The following is a 14,571-nucleotide window of genomic DNA, read 5'->3' as shown; positions in this document are numbered from 1 at the left end:
TCTCTAAAAATTATTTATGTATTTTTTATCCGGTTAAAAATGTTCTGAAAATTGATATCGTTTCTCTTATATGTTGCTTCAGAAAACAATGATTTTGAAAGATACATACCACTCTACTCGGTTGAAAAGTTTGCAGTAAAAATATTTATGATATCAATCTTGCTATTCTTGAAACAGATCACGTGCTTCGTAAGAAATTCTCATAAAGCATCGATTTCCTAGATGACAGAATTCATATTTTTATTTCATAGTAAAATTGATATCTCTCCGTAACAGTGAATATTTTTGAAGCTCTGTGACTCTTCAGGATGCGCTGTCGTTCTAGATTCATTTTAGGAAAGAGGTTCTCTGCTCACGATTCTCTTTGCTGGAAGTATACGAGGATTAATTAAGCGTTGCAATTGTGGCCGCACTATCTATAGGACAGTTTATTAATTGAAAGTTGCAAGCGTTTCATGTATCCAGAGCGAAGTCATTTGAAGAGTCTGAAGGTTTTCTTTGTCTCCGCTCCATATTTTGAAGAGGAAACAACGAACTAGGTCCTAGGTTCTCTTTAGAATTTCCTGACATTCGTCTTAACACTTGGTTAGTCTTAATCACTTTAGTTGACCTCATTTAGTTGGCTGAATGTTAAGATCTCCCTAGGTCCTTCCTAGGATCTGCCCTAGGTCTTAGGTTCTCCTTAGAATTTGCCCTGGGTCCTAGGTTATCTTTACTATCATCTTAAGTTCTTCCTAAGATCTCCCTATCCTTTCCCTAGGCTTCCCTGGGGAGCTTCTTCCAAAACCTCTAGAAGCTTACATTGCATTCAATTATACATCAAAGGTCCAAGGTATCAACAAAAATTCTTCATTTCTATCTGGAATATATGTAGAGGTAGTGAAACGTTGAAGTTAGGTCAATGCAAACGTATAATCGAGAATACTGATGTGAGAAAGTTTGATCTACTCAAACTCCAGGAGTGGCAAGGGAAATAATTCACAGGAAGTGTCAGTTAAATCTAGTTACGCTTCTTAACATCGAGGAAAATGATCTCCCTAGTTGAGAACTGATATTACACTGCCTCAGGCTCGCAGATTTGGCGAACGAGCTTTCAAATTTTGAACTGAGATGCAACTTCTCCGACAGCATAAGTCAAGGAAATAGGAGCTCATTTTCTAGGTAAACGTGTACCTAATTTCGGATGAACATGCATGGAAATGAAAACAAACTCAGACGGGTAATTTGTTTCCTTCGAGCAGCTGTTATTTATATTCTAGGATAGATCCTTCCGCACCGGTTTGTGCATTTCTATGCATCTCTATTTGCATTCTAATGATGTAATTATGTGAAAATTTCTTTTCTGGAAGCAATTTGTCAGTTATTGTTAGGAGTAAGTCATATGTAAAATTAAATTTCAAAAAACTTGTTGTATAGTCATTTTCATTGAACTTTGTGTTTTAAACTGATATTCCATGAATGCTATTTAGCAATATTTTTTTATGTCATAAAATCGAATGTTTCGAAATAGGTCAATTGATATGCAATAATTATCTGTAAACAATACCAGATAAGAGAAATATTTCTGTAAATATAAAGCAAACTGCAATTTAAACGATTTCTCGTCTCGTTACAAAAACATATTTCTTTCTAAAAAGGAAGGATTGTTTTTAAACCTTCCGTAAGCATTTGCACTTGAATGTTTCATTTAATTCAACTCACGTTTCATCCGAAACAACATCGTTTCCTTCTGGGATGGTAATGTCAACATAAATCACAGCTGTAATTTCAACTATGATTCCTATAAATTTTCCAACTTACCTGGTGCACGTGTTTTCATTTCAGCACTTCGTCACTCATGAGATCGGAAGTGCCAGTTACCTTGGCAATTTATTTTTCTTAATGATATATCTGTCTCTCAACGTCGTCTAACAGAAAGAGAGAGAAAATGTGCAGAAGGCAGAAAGTTATAATTTAGTAGATTAGAGAAAGAGAGAGAGGGAGGGAGAGAGAAATAGAAGTTTATTAAGAGTAATAATAGCATTTCATTTCTGCAATTTCCCGAATGTACGTTGATCCTTTCATTTCAAATGATGTATATACGCTCTGGAAAATGAAGTTTTAATTCTGAATACTAAACACCTATTATCATTAACTGCTGGTAAATCCACTATGTAATATGGAAATGTAAAGTTTAATTAAATTTTAAAGGTAATTACTGAGAATTGATTGCTTTTCTGATAATGTTATCATTATCATCAATCTGAGTAAATAGGTAAATAATTGATTTTGATTTAAAATTAAGAATATTTTCTAAAAAACTGAAAATAATTACAATTAATTAATATACAAAATTACAACTATAGCAATTGTTACCCCATATACAGTTGATGATTATCGGTCGAAGTGCACTATATCGAAAGCGTTAAGATGCATCATTTGTTTCTGAATTTCTGAAACGATTCCATTTATCAAAAGCAATTTACTGTCCCTCCCATTTCCTGATCGTGTCCAGTTAGTTCATCGCGTTTATGCGCGTTCAATAATGCGGAAACAACGGAGGTATAGAGATGGAAGATCGTTGTGGATGGTGTACAACTTCAATGATGTACTCTAATATCGAGAGGTATAATGAACCTCCGTAAATAGAGGCATGTCATATCATTAAACCGAGATTGACCCTCTCTAGAATCGTGGTTATATGCGCGTTGTTTATTCTGTTCAATCTTAACACTTTATTTGGTGCTCATAGATGAAATAGATAAGTACTCATCACTATAGGATTTAATAGTCCCATGGAATAATTTTTATCATCACGGTCTTTTTAATTAAACTAATAGGATACGTAAGTTTTTATATTTTGATCGGGTTATTGGTAAATTGTAAGCAATCCAATGGCTGATTAATTGGTTTTTAACCAATATCCGCAGGCAATAAAAAGTTATTGGAATATGAAGAAATTTATTGGAATATTTACTTGTAAAGAGATAGTAACTGGCTCGTTCAAAAAATGGGGTTTCCCTCAGATTCATCTATTTTTAATTACATTTTACGTAATTATCTTGAACATCTCTGTGCAATGACAGAAAGAAATTGTACGTGAAGTTTCAAAGATGGAATCATTAATCCAGAATGAAAATGTCAACAACTGGATAAATTAAGTGTTACCTTCAGAGGTGAAAGACCTCTCTTTATTATCAGAGAAGAGAGTTTGCTTTCAAACATGACAACGCTTGACTGCACAGAGAATTCGTGCCTTGAACTTCATAACATCCCTGTTGACATTCCTCAGATGGCAAAGGGAGAGAAACGACAGAATTTCCCCACGGACCTTATAAATGTTACCAAAGCTTGTGGTTGAGAGATCATTTTTCTTGTCTTAGCTTGACGAGGATTTTCGTGTTAAAATTCAGGAATGTCTTTGGTTCTTATCTTCAGGAAATGTATGTTCTAATGTGCTGAAACATTTATTAATAATTCCAGAAAGTGCTTTGCATATTTTTCCCCGGAATAAAGATTATGCTTCAAGGAATTCCAGTTACAGATCGGTTACTTTAACAATAGAAGGGTTAATAAAAATAGAAGTATTGAATGTAGAAATTTGGATCAATGAACGTGTGGACTTTAATCGTGATAGTCTGAGGTTTAATTTACAAGTCACAGAAAGGTTAAATGGTGTAATTTCTGTAATTGCAGGCTATTTGCTAAATGATTCGGTCAATTCGGCAGTGTTAAATCACTCGTGTGAATAAGTTATTAGTTTCAAAAATATTTGTTTACATGCTTCCCAATTTTAAATATTTTGCTCTTGAATTTTGACTAGCAATTGAATATACGCTCCAATGATTTAGTAAATGTTAGCCTCATGTAAACAAATTCGTAAATTACTGTATACATATACACAGGTATGCTTCACTGGAAAATTTAGTGTATTATATCGTTGAGGAAAGTGGGTCAAAACGGGGTAAGCGGGTGAAATGGGGTTACTTTTGTACTTCTGTACTTCTGTACTTCAGTGATAAATGTTGCTATTGTTTAGTAAACTCTTAGTAACTATTCTAGGGCGCCATTAAGTCAATTTGTGCTTAACAATGCACACAAATAAACAACAATTTCCATTTCAGTGGGTTTGGCCTTTCACGTGGTATTTCATTTCTTAACTACATATTTAACAATTTTATAACGTATAAATCATTTTATTTTGTAATAAAATAATTATTTTGTAATAAGGAAAACTAAAAGACTAATATCTTCACTCTTATAGCCAGAGAAATAAAAAATTCATGCCTTCATATGGGATTACTGATCCCAAGTGAAATAAATATATGATCACTGAACATTTCGCGCCATATAAAATAAAAATGTTATAATTTTTAATGTGCTTTGAAATAGATTCTCTGACTTGACCTATGAAAAAAATGTATATAAATTGAACAATTGAGAAGGCTGTATTTTTTAAATATATACGAATCCAACATCGACTTAAATTCACCTTAATTTCGCGAGCAGTACATCACATTCCATATTCGAATAAAATCCCTGATATCGAGGTCAAAAAGTGATCGATTTGGCGTGGAATGAGCCAATAGAATTTTTTTTCATGAAACGAATATTCGACTTGGGGAAGTGAAAAAAGAGTATTGGATCATAGCGAAGTCAGGGTATTCGGAAATTGATTTCCAGAGTTCTATTAATCGAACGTTGTCAAGAAACAGCGAGATGTCGATAATTCTTATAAAAAGTGGGCCACCGCTGAGTTGTTTTATTGACACTTTTTAGGGTTGAGGATCGTTTCTAGGAAGAGCCTTCATCGATGAAAGACAGCCGACAACATTTTGATATAATCCGTTTAGTGTCAAAAGGCATAGACGTACCAAGCTTCTATTTGTAATCTTTTTACGTCCATATGTTTTATTACTGATGCATTACTTATGAAACATGATAATTCGTTTCAAGTATTTTATGTCTCTTTCATTACTTGGAACAGCTTAACCCTTCTACTGTTGAAGAGGATTATCTTTTCTTGCTAATTAACGTTTCGAAACATCCAATTATTGCTACAACGACTTTCCCTTTTTCTGTAATAATGTTGATTTTTGAACTCTTGATTTTTGAAATCAATACAATGTCAAATATTACTGTCAAATATTTTGAAATATAAGGTTTGATAAAAGAAGTGTTCAGTTGTTCGCGTATTAAAAGGGGAAGGAACGCGAGCAATTGTATTCCTCTGTCTACTACTTCCGTTGATCTCTAAAAGGCACTAGAAGAAGAAAGTTGTCCTTGTCGATAATATCGTGAGATATGTTGAAGCCGAGTTCCGCTTAGTTATCGTCTCCTTAGTTCTTGACACGAATCTTTGAGCACCTTGGTATGAGTTCTATTTTTCACGGCTAAACGTTACCTGGAATATACTTGTTGCTCAAGTTAAACGCGTTATACGACACTTTAATGGGATTGATTTTGATCTTTTGTTCCAACGTCTTCTTCTTCTGGATAAACCTGTTCAGTTCTTTTTCTTTCTACACCTTGTCAACACTTTTTAATCTCTGTTATCAAAGTATATTTGATTTTTTCTTTATTAAAAAAACATGGACACACTGGATGGCTTTATTAATTTTGATAAGAAACGCGTGCATACATATCCTGGGTGGTTCAGGCAGCTCTTTTTTAATACATGTAATTAGGGAAAGATTATATGCACTTGTGCAACGATGCACATGCACTTTTTATTTTCATTGAAATTAACTTAAGAGGAAAAAATAAAATGCAAAACTGGAAAAATTGCATTCTTAATAAATCTATAAAATTCTTTTAATTTTTGAAGAAAAATTTTTCCCTAATTAAGAAATGTGCTATTAAAGCTAGAATAATAATATTAAAAGAATTGAAACTACTTCGTCGAGCATATTTTACCAATAAATCACACACGAGATGGATCAAACTGCAGCCAATTGATGGCTGTTTAATCTCAATAGCGTATTATGGTTTTCGTGTATTCAGCGAATGCGTTCGTGGTCAACATTCGGCGTATTAGCTGGACCCGATTATCGGGCTTAGTATACCTTACTTAGTCGATGACGTTCCAGTTTAGCCAGTCATTACGTTCATGGCCGTACAATAGATCGCGGATGATCGCAGAACGAAACCGCACGCGGCCGATTGTCATTCAGCCCGTTCTTTTCTGATTGTTTCAGGGGACCATTCAGCGTGGTTAGGAAATGCATTCACCGGCAAACAGGGCAGACCTTCGCTGTAAAAATCGTGGACGTAGCGAAGTTCACCTCCAGCCCAGGTCTAAGTACGAACGGTGAGTTCGTCAGAATACACACGAGGATCTCGATGTGTTCCGCCATTAATTTCCGCTGCCTGTTCAAATCGAACTCGGCACTATTTTCCTTGCTCGTCCCAGTGTTTACGTATTCTCTTTTACCCGAACCGTGCACGTGTTCGACAGCCATGAATTCTTGCGAGCTATTGTCCAATTCAATTGAAATTGCTTTTGTTCTAGCCGAACGTAATCAAAAGACCTTAATGCGGAACGCGTACGAGATATTTTAGAAATCATCTGCGAATTTGATATCGTCGAAGTGTATTTTCTGCATGTCTAATAATAAAAATTGTCTGTTTTACATACTTACACGTCTAAGAGTTGCATAGCTCTAATAATAGATGAAAAGGAGCTGCGTCGCTGTAAGGGTTAATAATATTATGAAAATGCGTCATAGTTAGAATGCTTGTATACACGTCACAGATCTCCGTTAGTCTCTACAATGAATCAATTTGTTTTACAATCTCTACCTTTGTTTCACACTATTCAGAGTATCAGAGTAATTATTTTATTTATACAGCTCTATTGTTCTATAATGGATGAGCAAATATTTAACATCGATGATATCAAATAAAGAGCAGTAAACATGACATCCTAAATTCCATTAGAAAATAATTAGAATATTATTGTTGCAGATTTGAAACGAGAGGCCACAATATGTCACATGTTAAAACACCCCCACATAGTAGAATTACTGGAAACCTACAGCTCGGAGGGTATGCTGTACATGGTATTCGAATAGTAAGTATAACGACGTGAAAAATCATTTGTTCTCTCTCACAATGGAATGAAAGCTGGTAAAAAATTTTAAACGAACTTCGTTTTATTCTTCCGACTAGACTCGCATTGTTTCAAGTAATTCATTAACGGGACCGTTCGTTTTCGTTAAATTCATATTCCCGGGGTTTTTTAGAAATTCATGTTATACTGATGGGGTGGTTCAAAACATTTGAACGTTTAAGTCGTCTGAAGCGTTTTGCATGAAGAACCGAGGCGAACCAAGAGCTTACTAATGTCTTGGCTTTACATTTAGATGAATTTCTTCGCAAGTTTTTTAAAGAGCTCTCCTTGAATATACGCGTACACACATCGACGAGGTTTCTTTCAACTTTCCTTCTTGTTTCTTATACGAACTGCGAGATAAACGAGATTCTAAGCTAAAAGCGGGTCTTTCGGAAGATTTAAAGATGCAGCGAGACGGAGAAAAATTATCGTATTTCAATTTGACGGAAAAGTTGTAAATTTTCATCGTGGAATGGTTTTAGTAATTTTCATAGTTCTCGTATTCAAATTTTTAACCCTTTGACTGCAAAAGTCATATATCCATTCATATCTTATATTATCGAGTAGAAAAGTAGAAATTCTCAGCATCTTTATTTTTACGATATTAATATTCAGAGTAATTTAGAAACAAAGTATTATAATTTTTAATTTTTAAGTTTCACAAAATTTAGTAATTAATTAATATTAATTACTGCGAAGCATTCTATTTACAAATTCCCAGGATGAATGTAATTAGATTCAAACAGTTATTCATCTCAAAAATGTAGTTATGTACCATCCAGAAATGTCACGTTTCTGTGAATCGACCTAATTAGTATTGACTCAGTCACAAATAATCCACGGAATATTCTGCAACAAGGAATCTGATTGTAATTGTTAATGTAATCGGCTCGATATAGGACATTTCAATTATCGATCATCAATGCAGCTCATTAATTTACATCGCGTTTATTTCTTAGGTAATCCAACGCGCACATATTTTATCGGTTCAGTGTATAAAGTACGACACGTAATCCCTTTTCATACTGCTTGAATCTCGTAATTATGCTGCAGGTACTAAAAATATGAAAAATAATTAAATTCAACCCTTTCTTTTACCCTCATAATTTATATGTCAGAATGTAGCATATTCGCACCTATTAAAATTTCTATTACAGTCTACTATTTTTTTTAAAATAATTGTTAATTTCTTCAAATTTCTAAGTAATGTTTATTTTGGTTTTGTATATTTACAATGGATTTATAAAATAATTTTAAGTCTATTGTACCGTAGACTTATAAAATTCTCCTTACAATTAAAATGCCTTCAGAAAAATCTCCTTTGTCCTGCAGCCTGTTTAAGCATAGCAAAGGCGGCCTACTTTTTTCCCGAAGCACATATGTAAATTGTTACATATAGTGTAAATTGAACGTTAATGTCGTGCTTCTGTTTCAGTATGGATGGCTCTGATTTATGTTTCGAGGTCGTTCGCAGAGCAACTGCTGGATTCGTGTACAGCGAAGCGGTTGCCAGGTAAGAGAATCTTATGCATTACGTATGTGTAGAAAAGTGTTTCAAAGCGTCGAAGGTCCTTCTATCTCGTTGAATACATTCTTAAAACACCCCACGCTTTTAAATCCTCGTAAGGAAACAGTTCCATTTAAAATTTAAACATCGTCTCGTTTCTCCTAATGCATCAAGGTATCGCATCTCATTTTCTATTTACCTTGTTATATAATGAATAACATCGATTGGGAAAAAAGGATAAAGATTGTAGATTAAAAGCGTTGAAAGTATAATTAACTCAGGGCTGAATGGCATAAAAATCCGTATGCTTCTTAACCGTATAGGTCACGCGATTAAGGAAAATGTTAAAGGAATGAGTGATAGATATTAGCGAAGGTTAGCTAGGATATAAAAAAGGATCGTCAAAGAGCTCGACGATCTATATATTTACAACATTATTCGTTACACTGTCTGGATAACGTCGGTTCAATCGACTTTCTGTTAAGGGTGAATCTCGAGGCGGATATGTTCACTACAGCCATTTACCCCCTTTTCATGTCACTTTTTATTGTCAGTTAATTAATAGAATTAATAGAACTGACGTTTTAAGTGAGATGCCATGAATCAGAATAATAAAAGAACATTTGAAATAATAATCAAACTTTTATTTTAATAAATATTATGACTATTGTATACAAGGTTAAATTATTTTTTAATTTTACTGACACAGATAAATTTAACATTTTTTATAATATTTCACTATTCGGGAGCCACTGTATTAAAATCGCAGATATTTATTTTTGTAGACGTATAAAAAAAAGACATGTCTAGATATCCTATTATCTATTGCAAAACCTGTCCTTCCATTCGTTGAATAATAAACGGTGTATTCGTTTCAGTTTTAATTTAACGTCGTTTTCGTTCTTCGTGTCAGACCTGACAGCGATTACCTCCGGAAATTAAACTGTTTCGTTCATTTTGTCCCTGTTATCGTACTACAGAAACTCTACCTATTACAACGTTACACATTGTTATTTCGCGATACGTGGACGTAACTTTTCAGTGAAAAAGTAGAAAAAGTTTGCAACAAACATTTGCCATATCTGGTCTTGCTTCGTAGTTAACGATCAGGTTCATAGTCTGTCAGAAACTGCTGTTAGAAACTTCTGTCCTATGTACGGAACAAAGTCAAACTATTTGTAAAGTTTGTGGATGTGTACAAAATAGTTTGAAAGATAATCTATAGTAAATGCTGTTAAGTATTTATGTACTGTATATCATAGGGGTCGTCAAACTTTCGTTTGCAAGGTGCTATTATAGATATTTTTAGATTTTGTAAGTTAAGAAATAAATGTAGGTTCCTAGGGTTGGATTGTGGACTGTGGGGTCATCCACGCTATAAATTTAATATAATTCTAATCCCAAGTAGCATTAATATTATTTGGAAAATTCAATTTGGAAAAATTTGGGTAGCATTAATACTAAATGGAAAATGTAATTGGGAAAAACCTAAGTAGCATTAGTTCCAAATTAAAAATAAAATGGGATTTGAATAATTAATATTACAGTGTGGTACTTTTATGGTTTGGGTCGCAACTGAACCCTCTATTTCCATTCTTTACATCACAATCCTTCTTTTCTATTGTCTCTGTTACAACCCATCGTTGTCAACAAATCACCATTCCCAACCCCCCAGCAATCTCGAACTACGCCTGTTCACCATGAAACCTGAACCCTTCATCCCCCATGTTTATAGGACAACGGTCGTTTGTTTCCCCAGGTCTCAGTTCTCCCTGAGGATGGTAGCGTAATACAGCACCTTTCGTTTTTCAGCCATTATATGCGACAGATCCTGGAGGCGCTGCGCTACTGCCACGAGAACGACATAATTCATCGTGATCTAAAGCCGCAATGCGCCCTGCTGGCGGGCAAGGAGAATTCCGCACCGGTGAAGCTACGCGGCTTCAGCGTCGCGGTGCAACTCCAGTCGTCCCAGGCGAACGGCATCGGTAAGTTCAGCATCTTTTTACTACACGTTCTTTCTGCGAATATAAACGTCCTACAGAACGTACTCTTTCCCGCGCATTCCCTAAGGAACACTGTTGCGACGTTAGCTCTCTTCGATACACCCTTTTGCCCTTCTAAGCAGCCATGCTTGCTTTGTTCTTTTTAAAGGACTTTTTAAATACTATTCTTTTTGCGATTATGTCATGAGGAGACAGTTTTTGAATGTTTAACTCCTTTTGGGGGGCAATTACATTCAATCATATTTTCCTAAAAGAAACAACAGTAAGGTTGAAACATTTTGAATTAGTATCCGATATATCTTGTTAATTCCCGATAGAAGTCACCGTGGGACGTGTGAAACGATTAAGATTGGATCACTTGAAGCTAGGTTGATTACACTGTTTCGAATTTGATTATCGGTTTGCTCCATATCGGATTAATTTTAAATGAAGGATTTGGTTTCCTTTGTAGGGGATCATCACAGGTGAACTAATTATCTGATCGGTTACGTATGTAAATAGAATACCCCCATAATTGAAATGTTTCCCCTTAGAGGATCGTGAAATACGAAGGCGAGTAAATCAATCTCCTCTGTGCAAGAAACAAGTATAATATATAAATTCATTTATCGAATGAAGCTGAATGTAATTAAGGATGATTATTAATCCTGTATCTATTTATATAATTTTTATCGTTTTTAACAGAGAGCTAACGTCGTACCATTTAATACGGAAACATAATTTCTATCTCTTAACAATATTCTTAATTTTACAATAGAATTTTAATAGGATTGAAACACACGTACGCTTCTATTTCCTTGAGAAAATTGAAGAGGCAGCATTCAACATTCATTTGCATTCTAATCGTCAAACTTGTTTTATGATTGCCTATTGATTGCTGTGTTGAACACAGAAACTTTAGATTGAATTTTGATAAATATTACATTAAACCAATTTTAACAAACTTTTAATTTTGGATTTTATAATTTTACCGAAGAAAATTCTAAATTCTAATTTCATTTTAAATTATTTTCTCATTGATAAATGGTAACTGGAAAATTTGTTAAAAGTAATTTCTTGCAATTAAATGTGCGCGAGAAAATGGTGATAACAAGATTCGTATTAAAGGTTTGCGAACAATTTCACGATAATGATACGTATTTCCGTGCAGATTACATTCTCTTCTATAATTAATAGTTGCAAAATGTAAAGGGGATTCGTTCCAATCATATATTCAATTAAAACTTACTAAAAGTAATATGAATTTAATATTCATATTCCATTTATTTTATATATAAATATTTCCGGGTCATCGAGTCTCGACTGAACTCTGACATTCTAAGCAACGCTCAGGTGCAATATCCACGAAGGCAACAAATTTTTGACGAACGCTAAAAGGAAGCAGGGTTAACCGCGTACGTGTGTGTATGTACGTGTGTATGTATAGGTGGATCCATTATTTACGAGAACGACCCTAACGAATGCCGTTGAGGTACGCGACCTCCTTTTGGTAGACAGCGTTGTAGGAGCAACCTTAAAAGATTCAACGGCAAGGAGATGAGCTTACCCTGCGGGTTAGGACATTATCGCCGCCGGCGGAGGCGACATATTTGTAGACAAAGCTGATTAACGTCTCTGCAAATGAAAAGCGCCACTTAGTTTCATGAAGAGGCGATTCTTCGGCGGCGCGAATGAAAGGGCGCGAAGGAAGGAAAGAGACCTTCGATCGAGTGGCCGAGTGTTCTAACCGATTAAAGATAAGTTATATCGAATCGAAGATTGAATGCTGCCTCTTCGAAGCGTATCCATCGACATATACAATATCTTTAACTCTTTCAGGGGCGATGATCCAAACCACCTACAAAATAGGGGTGTTTTTCTGTGAATTTTCTCGCCCCTGAAAGATTTAATTTTCTTTATCACTTCACACATCGAGACGACGTGTTTTTGAATATTCGTCAAGAGTAGTATCAAAGACATTTGGTGTTTTTCTTATCGTTTCTCTGCTGAATGTCCTATTCTTCCCTATTGGCTGGCTTTGGTCAATGATTGGCAGTCGTATTCGATAAATAAAAAAAAAAAAATAATCTCGATGTTCGGTGTGCAGAATGCAACGGCTTTTATCGGTTCTTTCTCTTTCAAGGAGTTCTTCTCTTATTATTCCCTCAATTACTCTTTTTCATAAACGATTCTCTCCCCGTTGGTGTTTCTTCTTTTCGTATGATCTTCTGTTGTTGCTTCGTAATCGCATGACATCATGGTAAGTAGAGTTCACGCCTGATCAAGATCACGTTTCTAATTTATTCAATCTTGGCCTTTGATTACGTTCTAAGCACGATGAGATCTCGATTATTCAAAGCAACTGGTATTTTTTAACTTTTTTTTGACAGTTAAAACTTTTTATTATAGAATAATGAAAAAGAAAATAACATTTGTGGATTCGTTTGAACAATTAACTGAAAAGTATTTTTAAAAAAATATTCATCTTTAAAAATTATATTTCACACGAAAACGCAAAACATACCAATTTTCAAGTTATTTCAAATAAAATGTAAAAAATATAGCGACTGGTATATTCGTAAACCCGTGGCCTGAATTCTAGGTAGTCTTACAAGGATTTGTACTTTTTCGTTGCGAGACTCAACTTCTTTTCTAGGAAACAGAACTGCTTGGAAAGATTGATTAAGGTTCATCTTCTCTGACTTTCAGAAAAATTATTTTTTAATAAAGGAAGGGAACAGTACAAAAGATGAGAGTGCATTGAAAATGAAGTTTTAATTAAATTTTAATTAATAAAATACTGGTAGTTTATTGCCACGTAGGCTTCATTATCTAAATGAATTTTTAAATACATCTGCATTTGTTAATTATTAATTATTATTTACATTTTTTTTCTATTTTTTATTTTTTTTGAATAAGAATTTTTATTTTTTATGATATAAAAGTGTTACTAATATAGTTACAAAGTTATTTACTTAAAATCTTACACCTGTCCTGTAAGGACAGTAGCTATTAAATTATGCAAAAGTGAACTTCTTAAGTCAGAAACATTCATTTACATGACACTATCTAAAGTTTTCAAGTGCATATAAATCTACGAAGTGAATTTAAGGTGTAAAATTCTGTACTTAAGGATTTTCTTCTGTTTTACCAGTATTGTACCGATATCACTTTACACTTTAGAATGATCTTCAAAGACGTCGCGGTTTACAGTTGAAAACCACAGACCATATTAATTCCAACTGTGAAAGCCTAGCTAGTCTCAGTATTAACTTCGAGTTTAAGTGCTCCGAGCAAAAACTTTCATTGTTCCAACGAATAAAGCCTTTATCCACCCATACAGCGTATATTGTCACCTTTGAATTCAATTTTCCTCGTATTCAACGGTATACCTCCAGTAATTATTACATGATGAAATGAATAAATTTTTGTTTACTTGAAATCCATTTCATTATCTCTATATCATAATTAAAAACATAATCACTGGTATTTACAAATTATTCAGTTATTAATATCAATATTAATTTCTGATAACACATTTCAGTAAGTGGTAATTGTTAATTATCATAATTATTGATTAACACGTATACACAATAATTTTGATAAATTTCAATTTACTTCTATTTTTTATTTTTAGTATTTTGTTCCAAAGTAGCGGTATGTTTTTTCATGTGATCATATTTTCACTTGCTCGTTTGTTTTCCGACAATTGTGGTACAGAATTTTATTCGGCACTCGATTCGTACCGCCGTTAAGAGCCGTTGATAAAATGCACTTTGTTCGATCAATCGATTCGTTTCAGTCGGTGCTCGTACGTAAGTGGCCGTATCTCCATGCGAGCTATGCAATTCCCATAGAATCGATAAATCATTCGATTTTGCACTCGATCCCACTAGTCACGGGTAAATCTATTTTAATGCAGCCGGTAATCCGCGTTGAAAACTGCTTGAAATGCGAGAACACGTATTGCTATGTACTGGGTGGAC

At 34.2% G+C, this 14,571-nt stretch overlaps 1 protein-coding gene across 9 annotated transcripts in view; it reads left to right on the top strand.

Annotated features, from left to right (window-relative positions):
• The window catches only part of LOC114881587 (peripheral plasma membrane protein CASK), a 140,871-nt gene that overhangs the window by 4,123 nt on the left and 122,177 nt on the right, over window positions 1-14,571 (top strand). For all 9 annotated transcript variants that reach the window (XM_029198493.2, XM_046286577.1, XM_029198487.2 and 6 more), the window contains 4 exons: window positions 6,177-6,289; window positions 6,946-7,051; window positions 8,529-8,606; window positions 10,413-10,588. In XM_029198493.2, the coding sequence (XP_029054326.1) occupies window positions 6,177-6,289; window positions 6,946-7,051; window positions 8,529-8,606; window positions 10,413-10,588 (473 nt within the window). The remainder of the gene's footprint in view (window positions 1-6,176; window positions 6,290-6,945; window positions 7,052-8,528; window positions 8,607-10,412; window positions 10,589-14,571) is intronic.

The sequence above is a fragment of the Osmia bicornis genome, chromosome 7 (assembly GCF_907164935.1).
Source record: "Osmia bicornis bicornis chromosome 7, iOsmBic2.1, whole genome shotgun sequence".
NCBI classification, from domain to species: Eukaryota; Metazoa; Arthropoda; class Insecta; order Hymenoptera; family Megachilidae; genus Osmia; species Osmia bicornis.
Note: the sequence above shows the minus strand (reverse complement) of the source record. Positions and strands in the feature narration are given on the sequence as shown.